This window comes from Lutjanus erythropterus, chromosome 12 (genome assembly GCF_056507025.1).
Source record: "Lutjanus erythropterus isolate fLutEry1 chromosome 12, fLutEry1.hap2, whole genome shotgun sequence".
Lineage (NCBI taxonomy): Eukaryota > Metazoa > Chordata > Actinopteri > Lutjaniformes > Lutjanidae > Lutjanus > Lutjanus erythropterus.
In genome coordinates this window covers 2,283,781-2,304,800 of record NC_139328.1, presented here as the reverse complement: position 1 = coordinate 2,304,800, position 21,020 = coordinate 2,283,781, and the positions used below count along the sequence as shown (strand labels likewise).

The 21,020-nt window shown below is 40.1% G+C and overlaps 1 protein-coding gene across 1 annotated transcript in view; it reads right to left on the bottom strand.

Moving 5' to 3' along the window:
- oc90 (otoconin 90) overlaps positions 1 to 15,177 on the bottom strand; it is a 35,696-nt gene extending 20,519 nt beyond the window's left edge. The window contains exons 1-7 of the mRNA XM_084732426.1: positions 15,135 to 15,177; positions 14,690 to 14,758; positions 5,802 to 5,976; positions 3,773 to 3,879; positions 3,456 to 3,587; positions 1,743 to 1,790; positions 235 to 300 (exon numbers count right to left, since the gene is read on the bottom strand). Of these exons, the coding sequence (XP_084588552.1) occupies positions 235 to 300; positions 1,743 to 1,790; positions 3,456 to 3,587; positions 3,773 to 3,879; positions 5,802 to 5,976; positions 14,690 to 14,758; positions 15,135 to 15,177 (640 nt within the window). The remainder of the gene's footprint in view (positions 1 to 234; positions 301 to 1,742; positions 1,791 to 3,455; positions 3,588 to 3,772; positions 3,880 to 5,801; positions 5,977 to 14,689; positions 14,759 to 15,134) is intronic.
- Between the last annotated feature and the right edge of the window lie 5,843 nt (positions 15,178 to 21,020).

Sequence of the window (21,020 nt, the reverse complement as noted above, 5' to 3'; positions counted from 1 at the left end):
AAAAAGAAAAAAAAAAAAAACCTGCCCCACATACTTCTGTTTGTATCTCAGAAGTTGTTCAGGCTGAGTCTCTCACACTCCAGTTTCAAGGACTCACGAAACTCTCGGAGCCAAACTGAAGCAGCGTTTTTTTTTGTTTTTTTTCTTTTTTTGCCCCCTCTTGAGATGCAGTGATGTGCAGAGTTTGAACAGAGAGCTTTACCAAGTGAACTCAACCACAAACTGGGCTCTTACCTGCTGACAGGAGAGAAGAGTTGAACAGCTGGAAGCTCACAGAGTCGTTCCCTGCTGAGAGAGCATCTGGAGAAGAGGAGGAGGAGGAGGAGGAAGAGGAGGACGGGATTAGACCAACAGATACACGAGTTCAGTCCCTTTCTATACATAGATATACTCCAAAGACTCAGTTCAACATGAAGATTGTGGCTGTTTTAAATTTAATTAAATAATTACAATTTTACAAATCAAAGACACTCTGCTTTATTCTGTTACAGCACCTTTAAAATAAATAAAAAAAACTTTAAATCCCAAATTCTCCAGGTTTAATTTGATCCCACTCTTGATATTTTAAGTCACATGTGACGAAGGTCCTGCTCAGCTGAACCTGCATGTTGTTACATGTGTGATACATCCAGCGAGGAGCTACTCTTCAATCCACGACTTTACAGACACATCGCATGAGGCAGCTCACGCCTGCTGCTCTGTAAAACTACTAAGGGTTTTCATCAGTTCTTAAAGGAACAGTTCACCCAAAAATGAAAATTCAGTCATTATCTCCTCACCCTCAAGCTGATTAAAGTTCGGGTTTAGTTTGTTCATCCACAAAACACCGCTGGAGTTTTGCAGGAAAACAGTGCTGGTGAATTAAAGTGAATGGTGACCAGTTTTCAAACAACAGAATAAAAACATAAAATGCCTCCATGCTGCTTGTCTGGTGTAATCCAAGTCTCCTAAAGCCCTGACACACCATGTTGACTGAAAAAACTGTTATTTCCACCATGTTTTTATCCTGAATCTTCACTGTAGATCTTTAGCCCGGAGCCACGTTCACGTGCACACTGTCTGAACTGTGTGTGTGGTGTGACGGCGTGCAAACGGCATGCTGGGACTTTAGGAGACTTGGATTATGGAAGACGAGCAGTATGGAGGCATTTTACACTGTTTTCCTGTGAAACTCCAGCAGAGTTTTACAGACTAGAAAACTAAACCTGACCTTCAATCGGCACAAGACCTAAATTTCCATTTGGGTGAAATATCCTTTTAAAGTTGATCTGGAAGCTTTTTTAATTCAAACAGAAAAACTCAACTTGAACAGTTTCAAGTGAGCTTTAAAGAACTTTTCCTTTGAAGTTGGCTTCTCCACTTGAAGAAAGTTCTCCTGGTTCTCTCAGACTGAGAACAGCTCAGCCGGGGCAGAACGTCTATATTTGGAACCGACGGATCAAAGGAACTCTGTACAATCTTTGATTTCTTCCCCCAGCTGTGCGTGGGCAGGAAGCTGCAGGATTAAACGCAGAGAGGTCATTGTTTTAATTGGCTGAGAGCCACGGAGGTGTGACTCAGCCATCTGCGTTTTCTACCCAATCAATCGCTTCCTGGGATCTGACAACGCTGACCCGTTTAAAAAAATAAAATAAAAATGACGCAGTGTCTGGGGGAAGCTGACGCTGACATTTTGGTGGTCGTGTCCTCTCACGGCTCCCTGACTCGGCGTCATTGGATCAGCTGACGTCAGTCGGACTCACCTGCTCCTCTGAAGGTTTCGTTGGTCTCTGCGGTGCTGCTGAGCTCATCTGAAACACAAAATCACACTAATTAGAGATTCAGAGTATCGTCGTGTCTGAGTTCTGTCAGACAGAGAGGAGAGAAAACAGAAACTATGTTAATGATCCTAACTGCTGCTAACAGGCTCACAGTATATATTTAACTTTAAGATAGTTTGAGATCCTGCTTTTATTAAACCTCTAAAACATCGGAACATGTTTGCATCATATTTGAATGCACATGTATACCTTAGCAATTTATTGTTATGAGATTAGAAATAAAGTATCCTGGTCATTCTTTCAATTTATGTGACACCCATGTCTTTAGTGCATTATAAATATACTTATAATGTGTTATAATCTGCTTGTAGCAACAATAAGAATAACCATTACACATTTTAAAGCATTTTATAAGGTCAAGTATCATAATATTTCATAATTGCTTAAGATTTTTTTAAAAGTTCATAGTGTGTTTTAGTACACTAGTTCCTTCAAGAATGGTGAAATGAAAATGAAAATGAAAAATACATCAGGAGTAAATGAATAAAAACAATGTTAAATGATAAAATTTCATTTGCAAATGTAGAAGCTGTCTGATTTCACAGAGTTTTTTCTCCGTCAGTGAGAAACACCAGATGCAGGATTAGAATGATTTTATTCAGGAATTTCATTATTTCACCTAAAGCAGTGGTTCCAAACCTTTTTTCCTTGGAGCCCCCGACTTGTATCTAACAAAAACTGAGTTTTCATTCCAAAGTTTTACTCTCCAAAATAAACATCAATTAACATCCACCTTTACTAAATGTCTATTTTCTGGTATAAGCTTAACATATTTTCTTTTAGCAACCTAACAGAGTAGGCTGACACACACTCATATGTCATGAACTTGAGAGGTCACAGAGTTGTGGACCACTATTTTTATTTGAAGACACAGAAATGTATCTTTTTAAATTCACTGTTAAGGAAAATGCACAAAATTTGCAACCCTAATAGTCAGCTACATCCACGTACTGACAGGTGACATGTTTTGAAACATTAAACTTGTGTTAATTAATTTCTCAATCAAAAAACATATTTTTGGTCGATAAAAGCACAATAACATCTGATTTACTTTGTACTACTTCACTTTGTATAGCAATATGTAATTTATCGCCACTGGTAGGTAGTGCAAAATTCTTGAAAAGTGCTTGAATTTGATTTTAGGAGAGACGCACAAACCCTGAAAATCTAATTGCAATTAACATGAGCACATCTGATTTGGAGGACCTCAGAACAGACAAAGCCCTGGAGACCCCTTCTGATATGAGGCACCCGCCCAACAGATTATTAGGAACCAATGACCTAAAGCACCTAGTAACCACTTACAGTAACTTAGAATCACATTATAATACATTACATAATGATAATAACAATATGCTTTAAAGCATTATGATTATATATGAGTTCATATAGTTATAGTAACAAAGTGTTATAAGCAGATTATAAGCTATTGTATGTTTATAACGCATTATAGACATGAGTGTTAAAGTGTTAAACTCAAATATAATATTTTATTGTGTATAAACAGTTTTCAGAAATGTGTCTAAGTTTGGTTTCCAAATATATTTCATTGATAGAAGCAGAGAAATGAAAGGAAGTCAGTTGCTGCAGCTGACAGAGCAGTTTGCTGCAGGTTGAAAAGTCTCCTGAAGTCACCTGTTTGGTTTGTAGCAGAGCAGGACGAGTCAGCGAGGCCTCTCAGGGTCGAGTTGTACGAGCTCTGAGTCACGCAGTCGATGGCAGCCTGGTCACATTCACAAAACCTCTGCTGACACCGATCACCGGCATCTCAGAGACAAAACACGACCACAGATCTGTCTCTTAATATACATTCAAACACGTCAGACGAGCGTCAACATTTTTATTTCTTCTGATGTGTAAGAGTTAGTTTCATAAAATCCACACATGCAGTAAATTTTTACTTAAATCAGTAGTTTGGTAAAAGTTAGATGAGAAGTAACGGTGAGTCTCACCACAGCTGCTGTTTGCTGCTGAACAGGTGAAGTTGTCCGGCAGCAGAGGCAGTTCCTGCCTGCAGGGGGCAGCGTTTTGGTAACACAACCTGTGAGTCTCACAGCAGCTGCAGCAAACAAGAAATAAGATACTTTAGAAGACCTGGGCCGTCGTTAGAAGTCAAAAAACTAAGTCCAGTGTCTCAGTGTCTCCGAAACACTTTTCCCCGACTTCCCTGGGGGGTGGGGGGACTTGCCAACGTTGAGATCTTAAAATAAGAAGGATTGTGAAACCAAAGCGTGGGTTTCTGGGGGTCCCGCCACAGAACATTTTGAGTTTGTTTCCTGTATTCTGGTGATGTTTAAAGAATGTTAATATCAGGGTAATAAGGACACATATTTAGCAAACAGATGCCTGCAGATGACCTGTAACTGAGACTTATTAACTGGATTAAGCATTCGGTCTTACTTGGTCCATTTAAAATCTGATTACAATAACACAGGAAACAAATGTCTTACAAAGGGTTTGTTAGCTCAGCTGCTCTTAGAATAAATGTGCCCCAGTCATGCAAGGATTTCCATAAGGTTCAGATTGATCATCATCAACACATAACAACACGTTCCACAGTGTTTTGTACATACCAGCAGTGCAGCAACGTGTCCACAGACGGTGTGCAGAAATGACTGAATGAAACACAAGTGCTAATAAACAGCTTTACTCCTGTAGATGTGTGGAGCAGCCATATTGGATTTAGAGGTTGTGGTTGGTTGGTAACTTTCTGAGCACAGTCCCGACTTCAGGGGGGCGTTCCAGTTTAATTTTCTAACTGGGAAATTCTGAGTTCCAGTTCAAATGGACAGCACCATGAGTCACTGCTAACCAAGCTAAATGCAGTTAGTGCTTAGCTAACTTTAGCAACAAGTAAAGCCATCTTTCCATCAGGAGACTCAGGAAACAACCTTGGTACTGTATTCTCCGCCTGTCTGGAGGCTGTGTTTCAGCTGTGTACAGCGGGAGGGTGCAGAGCCTGCTTCTGTTGCATGCTAATGCTACCTAACTATTACAGTTAGCTGCTTTAGCAACAAGTAAGCTAAAGCTATCTGTCCATCAGGAAACTCTGTAATTAAATAACAGAGTTGAAGCTGAGCCACTGGAGAACATCAGAAGGGAAAACAAAATACGATCCAGTTTCACGAGAATCAGTAAATCGAGCTATAAAGTTGTGTTTTTGTACAGCAAGGCCCCCAGAAACACTCTGCTCTTGGGAACATACGTCTTTTCTCTCTCTGCTCTGCTGCGTTGTAAACAAGAAAGTGTTTTTAACCGTTTCAAATCATTTTCCAGAATCAGACGACCTCTCAATACCATTAAAAACACTTGGGAATATTTACAAAAAAACTTTTTCTGTCATTGTTGGGATAGATACTGGCAAATAAGTGACATATCGTGCAATGAATGTATGATAAAAATACATTGATCTTGACTTCATGGGAAGTCAGGTCTACTGCAAACTCATGTGACAAGTTGTGATCACGCAGCCCAAAGATTAGTTTTCCTTCTCAGGTTTGTTTCTTATAACATGATCCAGTTTTCACAAGAAAAATGAAAAGATTAGTGGGAATCCTGGAAGAAATCATTTTTAATTTTGCAGAAATATGTCTTTTGTTCTTTCCAATCTTGTTATTATCTGGTGACAGCATCTTTGTCTTGTAAACTTCTAGGGACCTAATTCCCAACCGCTACACTGAGGACTGCTGATTAAGAAGGACAGCAGGTAAAAGCTGTACTCGCTCATCTTATTGAAAGGATAAAATATCTCATGTTGTATGGTAGGGTCTGTAAATCAATACCAATAAGTCTCCAGTGTTTTGAAACCTCACTCTCCAGCTGGCAGTCGAAAATCTTTCTGCCCATTTGAGTTTTAAGATTCTCCCAGCTCACTTTGCACATGTCTGCCTCCAGCCTCTGAATGCAATTAAGACACCGTGCCATATTTTAAATTCAACAGCTGCTGCAGCCGCGTCCTGCTGCGATCTGAGTCTTACTCACACGTCCAGAGGATCCACAGGGTTTCCAGCGGCTACGTATCTGCAGGAGCACCCGTAATCTTCCAGGTCACGTGGACAAAGCCCCGTCGCGCAGCGGAGCTTCAATGCAAAATTCAGCAGTGACGGGAAATTATCGAAGACGGAGTGGAGCCAGGTGAAGCGCAGGCCGAGACAATCTGCAGGAAAAGAAGGAAAACACGATGGAGGGTGAAGAGACAAACACACTGAACAAACTTCAACAATTTCACCCCTTCTCCAGCTCCATTTCTTCCATCTTGCAGGTGGAGAGCAGAGTGATTTAATCACAGATAATCCTGTTGGCAGGTTCCAATAAGCCGAGTCATGCAGGGCAGAAAATTATTTAGGCCACAACTCTCCACATGCCAGATGCCCCTACATACTGATGAAACAGGTCAATGAAAACAAAGACATACGGATGAAAACCCCCCAGCAGCAGGCACAGGGAACAGGGATGTTAACAATTATTGATTAATTGATCAGCTGCCATTAAGAATTTGACCTATTAAACGTATTAACCGATATTTAATCAATAGTTTAGAAATTGTGGTAAATGTACCTCACTTGTTGAATAAGGAAACTTAAAATGACAAAAAAGAAAAAGAAAATGAGAAAAAATAATTAAAAACATGTTCTATATCTAATAAATTCTTAATCTTTTAATCGATTGTTGGTGTTTACAACTATCAGTTGTACATCGGACAAACTGAAGGTTTGATTCATCAAAGGTCGATGATTAAAAAGTAACTAGTTTTTGACTAGAATACTTTGTACTTTTAGTGAAGTAGTTCTAAACACCAGTACTTGAGTAATATTTTAGTAATGTAACAGTACTTGTACTTGAGTACGGATATTCAGTACTCTTTTCCACCACTGCATTTTACCTCATGTGAAACTGGGTCACAAACCAAGACCAGTTTTCATGCTGAGCTCACCGTCTGCAGGACTAGAGGACAGACCACTTAAATAAATCGACCGTTAGGTTATTTAAACCTTCAATCATTAATTTAAGAGCTTCAGGGTTGTTGTTGTTGTTTTACCCAGCTGACATGTGCAAAACTGATTTTGAGGATCTCAGAACAGGCAAAGTCTTGGGGACCCCCTGTGATCTCTGTCATCCTCCTAAGGGGGACACAGACCCCACATTGGGAACCAATGTCCTCGCAAATAGTAAAAAATGAAAACATGAATATATTTGAGACTGACTTCAGACTCAAAGTTTGCACACCAGTGTATCAGCAGCAGCAGTTGAACTGATGTGTGTGTGAGTTTGTCTCCTCTCAGTGGTTAAATCAGAGACACTGGAGACAGACTGGTGAAGAACCTGATGTACTGATTCTCTGAACAAGCAGTTACACGTCTCTGACCTGAGTAAAACTTAACAAACAGCACTTGTGACTATAAAAGGATAAGAAGAGATGTAATATAAATTCATGTATGATGTATGTATTAATATGTGTATTGATTTTTTTATGGGAGGGAACTGGATCACCCAGAGAAAACTCCACAGCTCTAGGCTGCTTTTTAAAACAGCAACCTCCTTGTTGTGAGGCCACTTTACAATTTATGACACACTCCACCATTCACCCGTTCTGATGAGACCCCCTCCTCATCACTGCTGTTCTCGCCTCCTTCATAATCTGAGATCTTTTCGTCTAGTTCCTGTATCCTCAGTGAAAGCATCTTCTCCCTCTCAGCGGCCTTCACCTCCTGCTGGATGCAGAAATCCTGCTGCTGTCTAAGCTTTATGTTCAGTGATCGAATTTTTTAGAGCCTTTCTTCCTTAATGGCCTGCTTCTGGTCTTTTTCGGCCTTTAGCTTCTCAAACATGTCGTTGAATCTCAAGGTTTTTCCTTCGTAGCACAGTTTCAGGTCTTCAGTCTCTTTAAGGTAGGCCTGTTTCTCCTTCTCCCGGGCTTGGAGTTTACTGTCCTCATCGTGCTCTTTTTGAAACGTCTCTCTAATGTTATCTATCTGTTGTTTGAGACCCTCCTCTCGCTCTCATGCCTCCAGCTGCTGTTGCACATGCAAAGCCACTTGACTTCGAACTCTTTAACTGTATTTTGCAGAGCCTCTTTTTCTTTCTTCTCTGAATTGTACTTTTCAGCCATGCGCTCAAAACGCTTTTTAAGCAGCTCCACCTCATGGCTCGAGGGCCTGTTCTGACTCTCCAGAGCTTCAACTTTAGGTCCAAGAGTGTCTGGACACTCTGATCCCTTTGTTTGGAGCTTCTCTTCTGAGTCACATGTTTTTTGTTGCTGGACCCCTTCAGAGATCTTGAGCTGTTCCTGGGCAGGGGCATCATTTTCTTTTTTCACCAGTGACCCCTGAATTTCATCCTCGTGTTGCATCACAGCGATTTTCTGCGTGATGTCAGCCTCGACCTTTTCAGAAACATCTTTAAAGGGCCAGTTGTTCTCTTTGCAGCGCCTCAGAAGTTGTTCTCTTTGCTTTAGCAAGATCCTTTTTGTATAAATAAATCAGGGTCCTGAATTTTACCCTCTTGTTGTGTTTTCTCTGCACCCTGATCCTTTTCAGACACACATGTGGAGGTCAGGTCTTGTCCTCTGTGACTCATTTGAAGTTGTCCCTCTTGACTAAATAAAGCCATGTTCTCCCTCTCTAAACCTGTGAGTAATTGTTCGAATGTCTCCATACGGTCTGAACCTTCTGTTCGTAGCTTCTGTATCAAGTTTCTTGTTTCTTGTTGGACGATGCTGTTCGCCTCAGAGGCCTTCAGGTCCTCCTGGACACACACATCAGTGTCTTTTTGTGGCAATGAATCTGTCTCCTTGAGGCCACTGTTTTGTTGCTGTGTGCTGAACTTTGTTCCCATCTCACTGAAGTGTGACTTTTGTTTTAACAAATCAAGATTTAACTTACTAGAACTTAAAGTAATTCTGATGGTAAGAAAATGGTGAGAATGTTTTGATTTAAATTGTGTGTGTTACAAATGCAAACCTGATTCAGAACAAGCAGATTTCAATGGAATGTTGGCCTTATGTCATTGTGATGTCATCACCTCTGTTCAAACACACACACACACACACACACACACACACACACACACACACACACACACACACACACACACACACACACACACACTCTTAAAAACACCTAAAAACTATGTACTGACTAAAATATTAATGTCATTGGCAATATTTTACTTTTTACACTGAGTATATATTCATTTTATTATTAAAATGCTAATTGTCATTCATTGTAGAAATCATTACTGTCTTTTAAATAAAGGTTTTTAAAAAAAAAAGAAAAAAATTGCGGTGGTGCACAATATGCAAATGATGTAGACATCAAAGCAAATTACTTTGATGATGTCATCAAAACCTTGTCCTGAATCCACAAATACATCTGTAAAAGCAGACACACTAAAGTTTGGATGAGCTTAACGACACGTCATTCAGAGAACAGAGTACAGTAAAAGACAAAGGACATAGGAGAGACACTAACATCCAGCAGAACAAAGACAGAACACGTGGAAAGCAACTCAACCAAGATGGAAACGTCACATTATTTTCAAGCTTTGTTGATGGAAGCACAGGTGAGATGTGAGCTGAAGGACAGCGGGGCCAGACTCACTCAAAGTAGATCTGCAGGGAGAGTCCACTTAGAAATCCAAATGGACTCACTGGCTCATTTTCACAATGAGCTACAGGAACACTCTGAAGCTAAAAAGATGCAGGAGAAACTGAGCAACTTAGAGAAAGAGCTTCTTAAAGAGAAAGAGGAAGAGGAGACAAGTCTGGAAATATGCAGCACCTCCCATCTTGCCGACAACTTCCAGGAGGAGACTGCATCCCTCCAAGCTGCCTGTCTGGCTCAGATTGAGGAGCAAAAAAATGAGAATAATAAGCTCAAGGACGCTCTGAAGAGGGCTGAAGAGGAGAAAAATGATCTTGTGGCTGCTGTGACGAGGGTTAAATGTCAGTTGGCGAGCGAACGAAGACAGTGGAATGAGGAAAAATCGTCCATCTTTGAAACGCTGACATCAACAGTCTCGTATTTGGAACAGCTTGACCACGAGAGACAGGAGAACAGCAAACTCACGGCTGCACTCAAGAAGGCTGAAGCTCAGGTAGAGCGTAACCTTCTCCAATGGCAGCTGGAAAAGTATTCGCTGCTGGAGCAGTACGAGGCACAGCCTGATGGAAAGGAACGCAACAGAAAACTTGTGGCTGAGCTTAGGAAGGCTGGAGATAAGGCTAAGACTGAACGTGTCAAGTGGAAGTATGAAAAAAAATCGCTGCAGGACGAGATCAGGAAATCAAAAGCACCATATCTGGCTCAGCTTAGCACACTCGAAGAAGAGAACAAGAACGCCAAAGATCAGCTCGAGAGCTACCGTCTCCAGTGGCAGCGGGAGAAAATCTCGCTGCTGGAGGAGATGGAGAAATCGAAAGCCTCGTCCTGGGCTTTGTTTGATGACAGCAAACAGAAGAACAAGCAGCTTGTGGTTGCTCTAAAGAAAGCTGAAGATCAGGTGCTGACTGACCGCCTCCAATGGCAGCAGGAAAAGACCCTGCTGAAGCAAGAGATGGAGGAGTTAAAAGCCTCATACGCAGCGCAGCCTTACGTAAATAAACGAAAAAAGGCTCTTGTGGCTGATCTCAAGAAAGCCAAAGATAAAGCAAAGAGCGACCGTCTCCAGTGGCAGCAGGAAAAAACGTCACTGCAGGAGCAGATTGAGAAATTAACAGCCTCCTATTTGGATCAAGTTGACAAAAACAAACAGACAAGCAACAAACTCACGGCTGAACTCAACAGGGTCAAGGATGAGGCACTGACCGACCGCCTCCAGTGGCGGCAGGAGAAATCCTTCCTGCTAGCGGAAATGGAAAAGTCAAAGGTTTTGTTCATGGCCCAGCTTGATGATCAAAAACAAGAGATCTCAGCTGGTCTGAAGAAGACCAAGGAGCAGTTGGAGGACAGGTCATCCATCCCTCAGGCCACACAGGACTCCAAGCAGACTCCCCAAGAAAACGAGCAGCAGGGTGAGCAGTCAGAGGCGTCCCAGACGGACGACCTTGAGAGCCAGGGCCATAAAAAACAAAAGAAGAGGAAGTGGTTGTTGTGGTAATTCTTCCAAGGCCTGGCTCCAGAAAACTGAAACTGACTCTCACAAAGATATAAATTCTAAACACACAAAAAAAAAACACAAGTCAGAGCAACACCGTTGCTCTGACTTGTGTTTACGTGGGTTTTCTCCAGGTGCTCTGGTTCCCCCACACACACACACACAAAAAAAAACACTAACGTGTTCAACGTTCATGTTTTACTGTGACTTGTTGTAGAGCATAAGCATAACTTAATAAAACTAAATAAACAGTAACTCTGCCAAAGTGTCTCTTTTGGGTCACTTTGCCGGTCCCAAGCCCGGATAAAAGAGGAGGGCTGGACGTAGAGCTGGCAGTTCCACCCCACATAACAGTCTTTTGATTAAATTTGATATTCTAACACTTAACAATACAGGACAAACTTGATTTATGTAATGTGGGTCTAGATAAAACATTTAAGCCATGATGTTATTTTGAGATGTCCTATTTCAACGACAAAATTAAAAAATACAAACCAAGAATCAGCAGAAGAAAGTTCATTTGTAGTTCTAAACATATTTAGGGTGTTTTTTTTACTCCCTTTTTGTCTCTCCCATGATATTATTCCTCTCTCCTACAGTCTCCATTACAATTACATGCAAACTGCCAATTATGCAAATTAGTCATTTAGTGATTTCTGGTGACTTTTAGGACAGCCAATAGCTACTTTCCTTACTGAGGAGTTGGCAGCACTGTATCCTGCTTGTTACATGGTTATGCACTAAACAAAATCAGTAATTTGACGCAAAAGCTTCTTTTGTGTTTGTGAATCAGAGAGATAAAAAAACACTCTTCCTGTGATACTTTACTCTGCAAACATATTTCCTTATACAGAGAAATGTGGCTGTGTCGTTCTGTCAGTTCACATCAAATGATTCTGATTCACAATTATTTTCTAAATTGACCGATTAGTTGTTTGGTCCAAGAAATGTCAGAAAATGCTGAAAAATGTCGATCAACACTGAAGACGACGTCCTCAAATGTCTTGTTTTGTCCACAACTCAAAGATATTCAGTTTACTGTCAGAGAGACACACAGAAAATATTCACATTTAAGAAGCTGAAATCAGAGAATTTGGAGCTTCTTCTTAAAAAATGACTCAAAACAATGAATTATCAAAATAGATGCAGATTAATTTAAAAGTCTACTAATTATAGATTAATCATTGCAGCTCTAAGTGTATTAGTTTGTCCAGCTGTTCCTTCACTTACAATTTATTGATTGATTGATTTAAAGACAAAAAAACGTGAAATTTCCACCCAGTGAAACATTTCTTTTCTACATGTAATGATAATGAACGTGTGTGCACTGAGTATGGTAGTATGTTGTCCTTTATGTTAAAATTAAAATCTTACTAATAATCCCCATTTTCTACTAAACATATCTGTAATCTGATTACATCTTTTTTTTTATCTGTAAACGTAATGAAATACAGTTACCTGTTACATGTAATCTGTTACTCCTCAAGTCTGGGAACGATGCTGATCGTCGATCCACAAAGACACGACACAACTCGTCTGACAAGCCAGAAGATCTGAGCTCCTAAAAGCTGAACAGTGCGACTGTTTTCTTATCGAATGTATTTAATCTGACAAAGGCCTCAGAATTTGTGTTTGACCAGCAGTCAGATTAGAGTGGTGGTTGTTTTGACCCAGCAGGAGGTCTGAGAGCAGGAGGCTCTGTGGACAGACGTCCGTCTCCGTTTTGTTGGGTCTATGTGAACATGTCAGGATTGATCCTTTGTTTATTACTCTTTGTCAATACATTGTTTCCCTTTTTTCAGCTAATTTCGAACCACTTTGAATGACTATTTGAAGCATTACACAAATCTCTCTCCCTTTTTTAAAGATGCACTGAAAGCCTGGTTTCCAGTTTAACTCTCTAGACACCCGAGAATATATCCTAACTCAAGTAACATGGAAAAACAGAGAGTGGCTCATAGATGGGAAACACTGCAGAGAAACTGTATTATGTTTTTCTAGATGACATACCAGATTTCATGGGTGATTTCCCTTTAACTATCATCAGTTTTGCTCCATGTATGGTCAGATATGAGAAGTTTTGAAATTTTCAGCTATTCCAACTGGAAATGGAAACTAAAACAGAGAGGACACAGACAGCAGTCTGTTGTATTGTCCTTATTGTCATGAGTGTTTTGTGTATTAAATTATAAACAACTTATAACACAGTTCTCAGGTCGATGTGCCTTATTCTGAAATGTAAAACAGTGCAGCTGAAAATACTTGTCTTAGGCTTACCAAAGCCTAAGTGTGTTATTATTTAATATTTAATATGTATGGGCCTGACTGATACTTGATTTTAGGAGGATTTCAGGGAGTGAAAAATTCTGATTTCAGTGTATCGACTGATATTGTTTATATAGAATATATTCCCAAAAAGTTGGGACATTGTGTAAAACAAAGGAAAACAGGATACAATTATCTGCAAATACTTTTTGACTTGTATTCATTAGAATATAGTACAAATACAAAACTGTTCAAACTGATTAATTTTACCGTTTTTTTTTGGTTTGGTTTTTGTAAATATATAGTCATCCTGAATTTGATGTCTGCAACACTTTCCAAAAAAGTAGTGACAGGAGCAACAAAAGACCGTGAAAGTTGTGGAACGTTCCAAAAACACCTGTTTGGAACATTCCACAGGTAAACAGGTGAGGTGGTGACAGGTGACAGTGGCATGATTGGGGATTCGGTCCTGGAAAGACTCAGTGGTTCACAAGCATGGAACAACAAAACACAACAACACAAAACTGCAGGAATTTATAGATTTCACCATCTACAATCCATTAATATCATTAAAAGATTCAGAGAATCCAGAGAAATCTCTACACAAAGAGGGCAAGGCTGAAAACCAACATTGAATGTCTGTGACCTTTGACCCCTCAGGCAGCACTGCATTAAAAACTGCATTAAAAACCCTCATCATTGTATAAAGGACACTACATGGACTCAGGAACACTTTGGAAAACCGTTGTCAGTAAACACAGTTTGTCTCTGCATCTACAAATGTAAGTTCAGACTCTACCATGCAAAGAGAAAGACAGATATCAACAACATCCAGAAACACTGCAGACTTCTCTGGACCAGAGCTCATCTGAGACGGACTGACGCAAAGAGGAAAAGTGTCCTGTGGTCTGACGAGTCCACATTTCAGACTGTTCTCACAAATCATGGACGTCGTGTCCTCCGGGCTAAAGAGGAAAAGGACCATCCAGATTGTTCCCAGCTCTAACTTCAACAGACAGCAGCTGTGATGGTATGGAGGTGTGTTAGTGCCCAAGGCATCATGGGTAACTGTCACATCTGTGAGGGCCCCTATTAATGCTGAAACAGGTTTTAGAGCAACATATGCTGCCATCCAGACGACGTCTTTTTCAGAGACATCGCTGCTTATTTCAGCGAGACGATGCCAAGACACAACGTGGACGTGTTCCAACAGCGTGTCTTTGTAGTAAAAGAGTTCAGGTACTAGACTGACCTGCCTGCAGTCCAGACCTAGCTTTGCCGGATCTTTAGCTGTGGTGAAGAGCGTGAACACCCCACAGCACTCTGACCTTTCTGAAGAAGAACACCGTTTTCACCCGACAGGCTTCAATAAAGTGTCACACTATCGACGTGTCGCTCATCCTTTGAACTCAGTGAACCAATGAATCACCGACTTTAATTAGCTGATTCATTAACTAAAGTCTCGTGTGTCATGTTGCTCACTGTTCTATTACAAAATGTTTCACCCTCACCAGTCATGTGATCTGCGTTTGGGTCTCTGGCCTCTGGGTCTGGGCAGAAGATGGAGTTGGCAGAAAGCGCTGAGGACAAAGATGAGTAATTATTATTAAATAGCGATTTGATTAACATTTAACACATCAATAAACCATCATATTACATCAGGCCACATTAGTATAATTACACAAAACACATGAAGCCATCACAGGCAGACTGTCAGCCTCTGTCACGCTTTCTGTCCATAGTTTGAAATCAACCTACTCGACTCATGAGTAAAATGTTTGATTATTTTATTAACATTCATTAAAACTGCAGGTGTTTTGTGGATCAGTTACATTCCTTAAACAATAACTTTTCACTTTCAAGAACTGGTTTAGAAACTGTTTGGTTGTTGAGGCAGAAATAGTTAACTAATTAACAATAGTAATAATAGTGCTGGATGTGTTGCAGAGAACTCACCGTTTGGAGCAGCAGACAGCATGAAGATCCATAAGAGAAGCATGACTCTGCATCCAGAGGAGAGAAGGTGATGTACGTCAAATCAACATGCAAACAAATGTAAATACATTCAAGTGAGCTGGAGGCTAGTTTTCTTCTCAGGCTACTTAGAGTCATGGATGCTTCTTTTAATTCATCACTAAGAATTTATTTATTTATTTATATATATATATATATTTTCCCTCTGTTTATTGTTTACAAAAATGACTATATACATGCAAGGTTCAAGTCTAGCAGAAATAAATTGTTATGCCTTATCTAGTTACTGGACTACAAATTCTTAACATATGGTAAATTAGTAATTGTAGGCTATCTGCCAAAATACAAGGGACACAGAGGCGGCATGACAAGCCTGCAGCAGAGCAAATCCATTATAATCAGCTGAAGCTGTTCCACTGACCACAGCTATTATCACATCACTGCTCTATTCTTCTCTCTCCACACAGTCCTCCAACAGCTAAAAACTACGTATTTCTGTGTAAACAATGAGTAGAACCCATTAGAAAAAAGATTAAATTAAACACCTCATTGTGGGAGAGGCAATGCAAAGCAGCAGAGAAACTTTGTAGGTGTTTTTACTTTGTAAATCAATCAAATCAAGCGTATTCATCGTCTAGTTAATTCAGAAACCAGCTGTTATCATTTGGCAAAACTCAATATGCACGCAGATAATCTATCATCTATTCTATTTTAAGTCTCTTATGGCTGCTACGCAATCACACAGTACAAATACAGAGTGTAGATCAGGTGAAAACCTCTGCGGTGCTCCACTGTACCATGCATCACTTCTGTGCTCCATGTATTTCAGCCATAAATCTGGTGGTAATTTACATTTTATATTAAGGTCTTTGTCAACAAATTCCATGTACAAAGCCAAACCAGCACTGAATTTATCTTCTCACTAGTTACAGTACAGCACTCTGTGACTTATTAAAAAGTAAATCACAAAAAAAAAACAACTGTTGGAACTGGTGGAAAACAGGATGTTCTCCTAGGAGATGGTCTTTCTGTTCTGTGTGAAGCTAAATGTCACTTTTAATTTTTTTTTTAGACTTAGTTGACTCATTATTTTCAGTTTTCAGTCACAGTTTGGTTTTAGTTTAGGCACAAAACCTACTTCAGCAGGGTTAGGCATGAAAACTAATTGGGTGGGTTTAAGAAAAAAATCATGGTTTATGGTTAAAATAGACCCTCTGACATGCTGAGGCAACAAGAAGTAGCCAATCACAGCTCAGCTGTAGTAGCCAATCACAGCTCAGTAGAACAGGACAAGGCGGAACAGTGGTTTCACAGCTTGTGAAATAGTCGTTGGAACTTGTTTTTGTGGAAAATTTACATGTGCAGAGACGAACGCTGCCATTAAAAAGTCTAAACTGCAATAGAAAAGGTAACAGGAGCTAGCTTGTTTTAGTTTGTATGTTTAGCAGTGCTGGTTAGCGTTAAACTGAGGGTAAGTTGTCATTTTCAGTGTGCAGGTTTCTCGCTCTGAGGTTGTTGTTTCAAGAGGTTACAGGCTGCTGCTGCTACTAAACTACAGTGACCAGCTGTTGATGACAGCAGCCTTTCTGTGATATTCACAAAAGGCTGAAAAAAGTTGACACAACAGTCAGCAGCAGCTCAGATCGATTACAGATGCTCTATACTTTTTTTTTGAGTTATTGAGAACAACCACAGGAGGTTGCACTCCAGCACAAATCCTGCATCTGAACTTTAAATTTATTAATCCTTTGTTAAATAATATAACAGCACAGAAGGTACAAATGAGCTCCATATTATTATTTGCAAAAGTACATTTCAAACTTTGTCACTTACCTCAAAGACCCCCAGGGGGTGTGAGGGCATTAAACTCAATCAAATAAATGAATACACTCATCTGAGGGGACCAGAGATGTGACAGTGTTATTTTTCTTTCCATTTGTAACAGAGACCTGAATTTACCCCAGCATCTCCCACCCGGCTCCATAAATTACCCCTGTCATTTACAACCCTGATTACTGCCTCGCCAAACGAGACGGCTGACCTTCTCTGCACGCCGCTTCGGCGTCTTTTAACAGCTTCGAACAGCTCGGCCCACCTGCGGCTTAAAGCATATCATTAATGTTATTCAGGCCCCGAGCACATTTCACTAAGAGCAGGAAGTTATCAGGACTCCTGATGTCAACGCAGCACGGCACGGAGGAGGTCAGACGTCTCATTAATGCAGTTATATTCAATCTTTAATGTCACCTCGCAGCTGAAGTGGTCAACTCTGCCCGTTAATGGATCCAAATGTATCAAATACACAGATTAATGTATAATATGATATATGAAAGTTTATATCAAAAGAGCACAAAGGCCACATAGATGAAACCTTTGAGTTAGAAAATTTAAAAGTTAAATAAAAACTCCACACATGTAGGAAAAGCACAGAGACACAGACCTTTCCTGTCTTATTAAAGTGTATATCTGTCTAAATGATTGTGTACATCACTCTCTGGCCTGTGGTGAAGGAGAGAAATGGAAGTTTAAGTTTATGTCGATGATTATCTCAGTTTTTCTAAACACAATCACACAGGAGAAGTTGGCCTCACAGCTGCTACCTGACATTCTGTCACTATACAAAGACGTCCTCGTGACTTTCACAGACATTAAAAATTTAAATGTTTCATATTTGGAACAAGCTGTTAACTATAAAACCCTCACTGCAGATGATCTGCTCGTCAATAAGGTCCACGATGGGTGGGATCACAAAATATACAAAATAGATGCTCTTATTCCTTTTTTTTCTGTCTGCTAAATTACACCTTTGCTAACTCATGTTCATCTGAGGTAACAAATAACTTACTTTCCCTGTGGCTAAACAAACTTCTCTTTATAAATGGGTTCAAATGTCTTGCTGAGCTTCAGCAGGATGAAGATGATTAGACCGCTCCATTGCTGCAATTAGAAAAAAGTTTTCCATATAATTGCTGATTTGATCCAATCCGATTCCAAAAGTAACTAGACTCCACCTCCTTAATTTGTCCACTAAGTTCTTAAACATGAACTTTGAACAGCAACAGGTCGAGTAGCAACACAGTTAGACTTTCAAAATAAAGTTTGCTGAGAAACATTTCAGGTGAAGGCTGCACTTTGGTTGGTCAAAGAAACGATCATGGTTCAGGTTAAAATAACTACTTGAGTTAAAATATTGAATGCTTACTATTGGTTTAGATTAAAGTCCTGATGTCACAAAGAAATGGAAAATTTGTGTCCATGTACACAAATCTATAGATGAAATTTTGTGCCTCTTTGACGAACTCCTTTGATTCTGGGCTGAAAGTTGTTGGCAAACTACTGTAGTTTGGGAGCAGACCTTTAACTACAGACTAGCCAGCTGGAAAGATGCTTGCGTTTGTCAGGCAAAATCGCTCTCTGGGCCTGACTGAGTCTTAATATATATTTGCATATTAGCTACATAATTTACTTGATTAAATGTGTTGTTAAAATATCATTAATTTCTGGGATTTGCTCTCAGTTCAGTTGCATTAATTAATTTTCTGGCCACAATTTTGGATGGATGACTCTGCACAACAAGCCCCTTTAACAGACACAATTTGTTCACAATAATTGCCTTAAAGGGATAGTTCACCCCAAAATGAAAATTCAGTCAGTATCCACTCACCTTCATGCCGACTGAAGGACAGGTTGATTATTTTAGTCCTGAAAACACTGCTGGAGTTTCACATGTGTGTTGTGACAAACAGCGTGTCAGGACTTTAGGAGGAATTAGGAATTTCAGACAGTGTGCATGTGCACATGAATGTGGCTAAGCTCAGGATCTACAGTGAAGATTCAGGATAAAAACATGGTGTAAATAACGTTGGGGCTTTAGGAGACTTTGATTACACCAGATGAACAGAATGGAGGCTTTTTATGTTTTTATTCTGTTGTTTTTTTTTACATTTGTAAACTGATCACCATTCACTTCCACTGTTTGGGAGATTCTGCAACACTGTTTTCCTGTGAAACTCCAGCAGAGTTTTATGGACAGACAAAATAAACCCGACCCTCAGTCGGCATTAGGGTGAGTAGATAAAGACTGAATTTTTGGTTTTGGGTGAACTATCCCTTTAAAGCTGCTAGTGCCAGCTGCCAGAATCCTCCTGCAGCAAATACAGAGCTGATATATATTTGGAGTTGTGTTTGAGTCACCTGATGAATCCAAGTCTAATATTCACACTCTTTTAGCTGTGGTTTTGGTCTCCACCAACTCCTGAGGGAAACATCAGGCTCTGTAGCTACATGCTAAATGCTCACTGTTCACCAGTCAGTCCCTGACATGTGTCTGTCTGCTGTTTGGTGCACAGCTGCCTGTATACCGCTGCTGGAAACACTGAGACTGAGCCAGATAGAAAATGTCACACGCTAATCCAAAATAACAGAGTAGCAACACGACAAAATACCACCTGTATAAATGAACAAGCTTTCAAATGCTGTGTGCAACAGCAAAGCAAACAAAACTTCAATAAACTGGTCAAAGCAGTGAAGAAAGTCTTACCTTGTTGGTGTCGTGGCGGCTGCAGAAGTTGTGGTGTCTTCATTGAATAAAGGTCGGTGTTAAACGCTGTGTCATTGTAATGAATCAGGACATTAGCAGCCAGTAGAGAGGGGGAGAAGCCCGTTTAGTGCTTTTTTTGTCTTGTTTCCCAAAAGAATAAACTCTCAGCTCCACTAACCGTGTTTATCAGCCCTACCTGAGGAGAGGGGGCACCTTTATCCCCTTCACTTCAGCTCTTATTGGCTATCAGGTGACACCTGAGCAGGAGCTTATCATGGTTTGGTTCCTGTGCAGGTATTTGAGGCTTTAACGGGGGTGAGCTCCTAACAGGGGGGACCCACAGAGTGGTCTTTGTACCCCAGGGGGCTGGATCTGTGACCCTGAGGTCGATCTGGTCTTATCTGATCGTCCCCGGAGTTCAGATCAATGACCACCAGCAGGGAGGGAGGGGGATCAGTGAAGAAGAGGAGCTGTGAGTTTAATGATGGGGGGGGGGGGGGGGGGGGCTGATAGTGGGGCATTGTGTATGGGACAGGTGCATCTATGGGGGAGGATGAAATGACAGAAACACTCACAGAACAGAAACCCTGCATTGATGACAAGTTTGGTTAAAATCGTAATCTGTTTCTTGCATGTTAGAGATTTTTCTTCTTTCTAATGTTGTTGAGAAAATATTCAGTCTAATGAAATTTCACTGGTGCCCATTTTCTGCTAAAGCACCAACATTAAAGGAGCGGTTTGTATGCAGCTGCAGGCACTTATCATTTCAGCTCCCATGATGTTTTTGAGACAAACAATCAGGGTTTGACAGATGAAACTGTCCACAAGGATTTCAATCTTACCCCAAAACTGAAAAGCAGGTAAAAAAAAAATTCAAAGATTATGGATAATGACACTCAACATAAAAACTTTCAGCTGCAGACTGTGCAGTGTTCCTGTGCACATTTCACTCTCCTGGCTAGTTTTTGATTAAAAAACAACAACAACAAAAAAAAAAAGGTGTCACAGCTACTGCAAAAAACTTTTTTCTATTCAAATGTTTTTGCAAAATATTTATTCATTACACATTAGCAATCTGAATAGGTGTGCTATATGCAGAGCTGAGAGGATTACTTTAAAAAAAATAATTGAATAGAATTACCAATTTCCTGTTTAAAATGTAGTCTGAAAGGTAATCCAAGTTTCACAATATTACAGTAATGTAACTTGATTACTTTGTTATTTTTGGATTATCTGAATAAAAAAATACGGTGAAACTGTTTTGCCAACTAACGATTATTTTCATCATCGATTAATGGGTTGATTATTTTCTCAATTAATCAATTAGT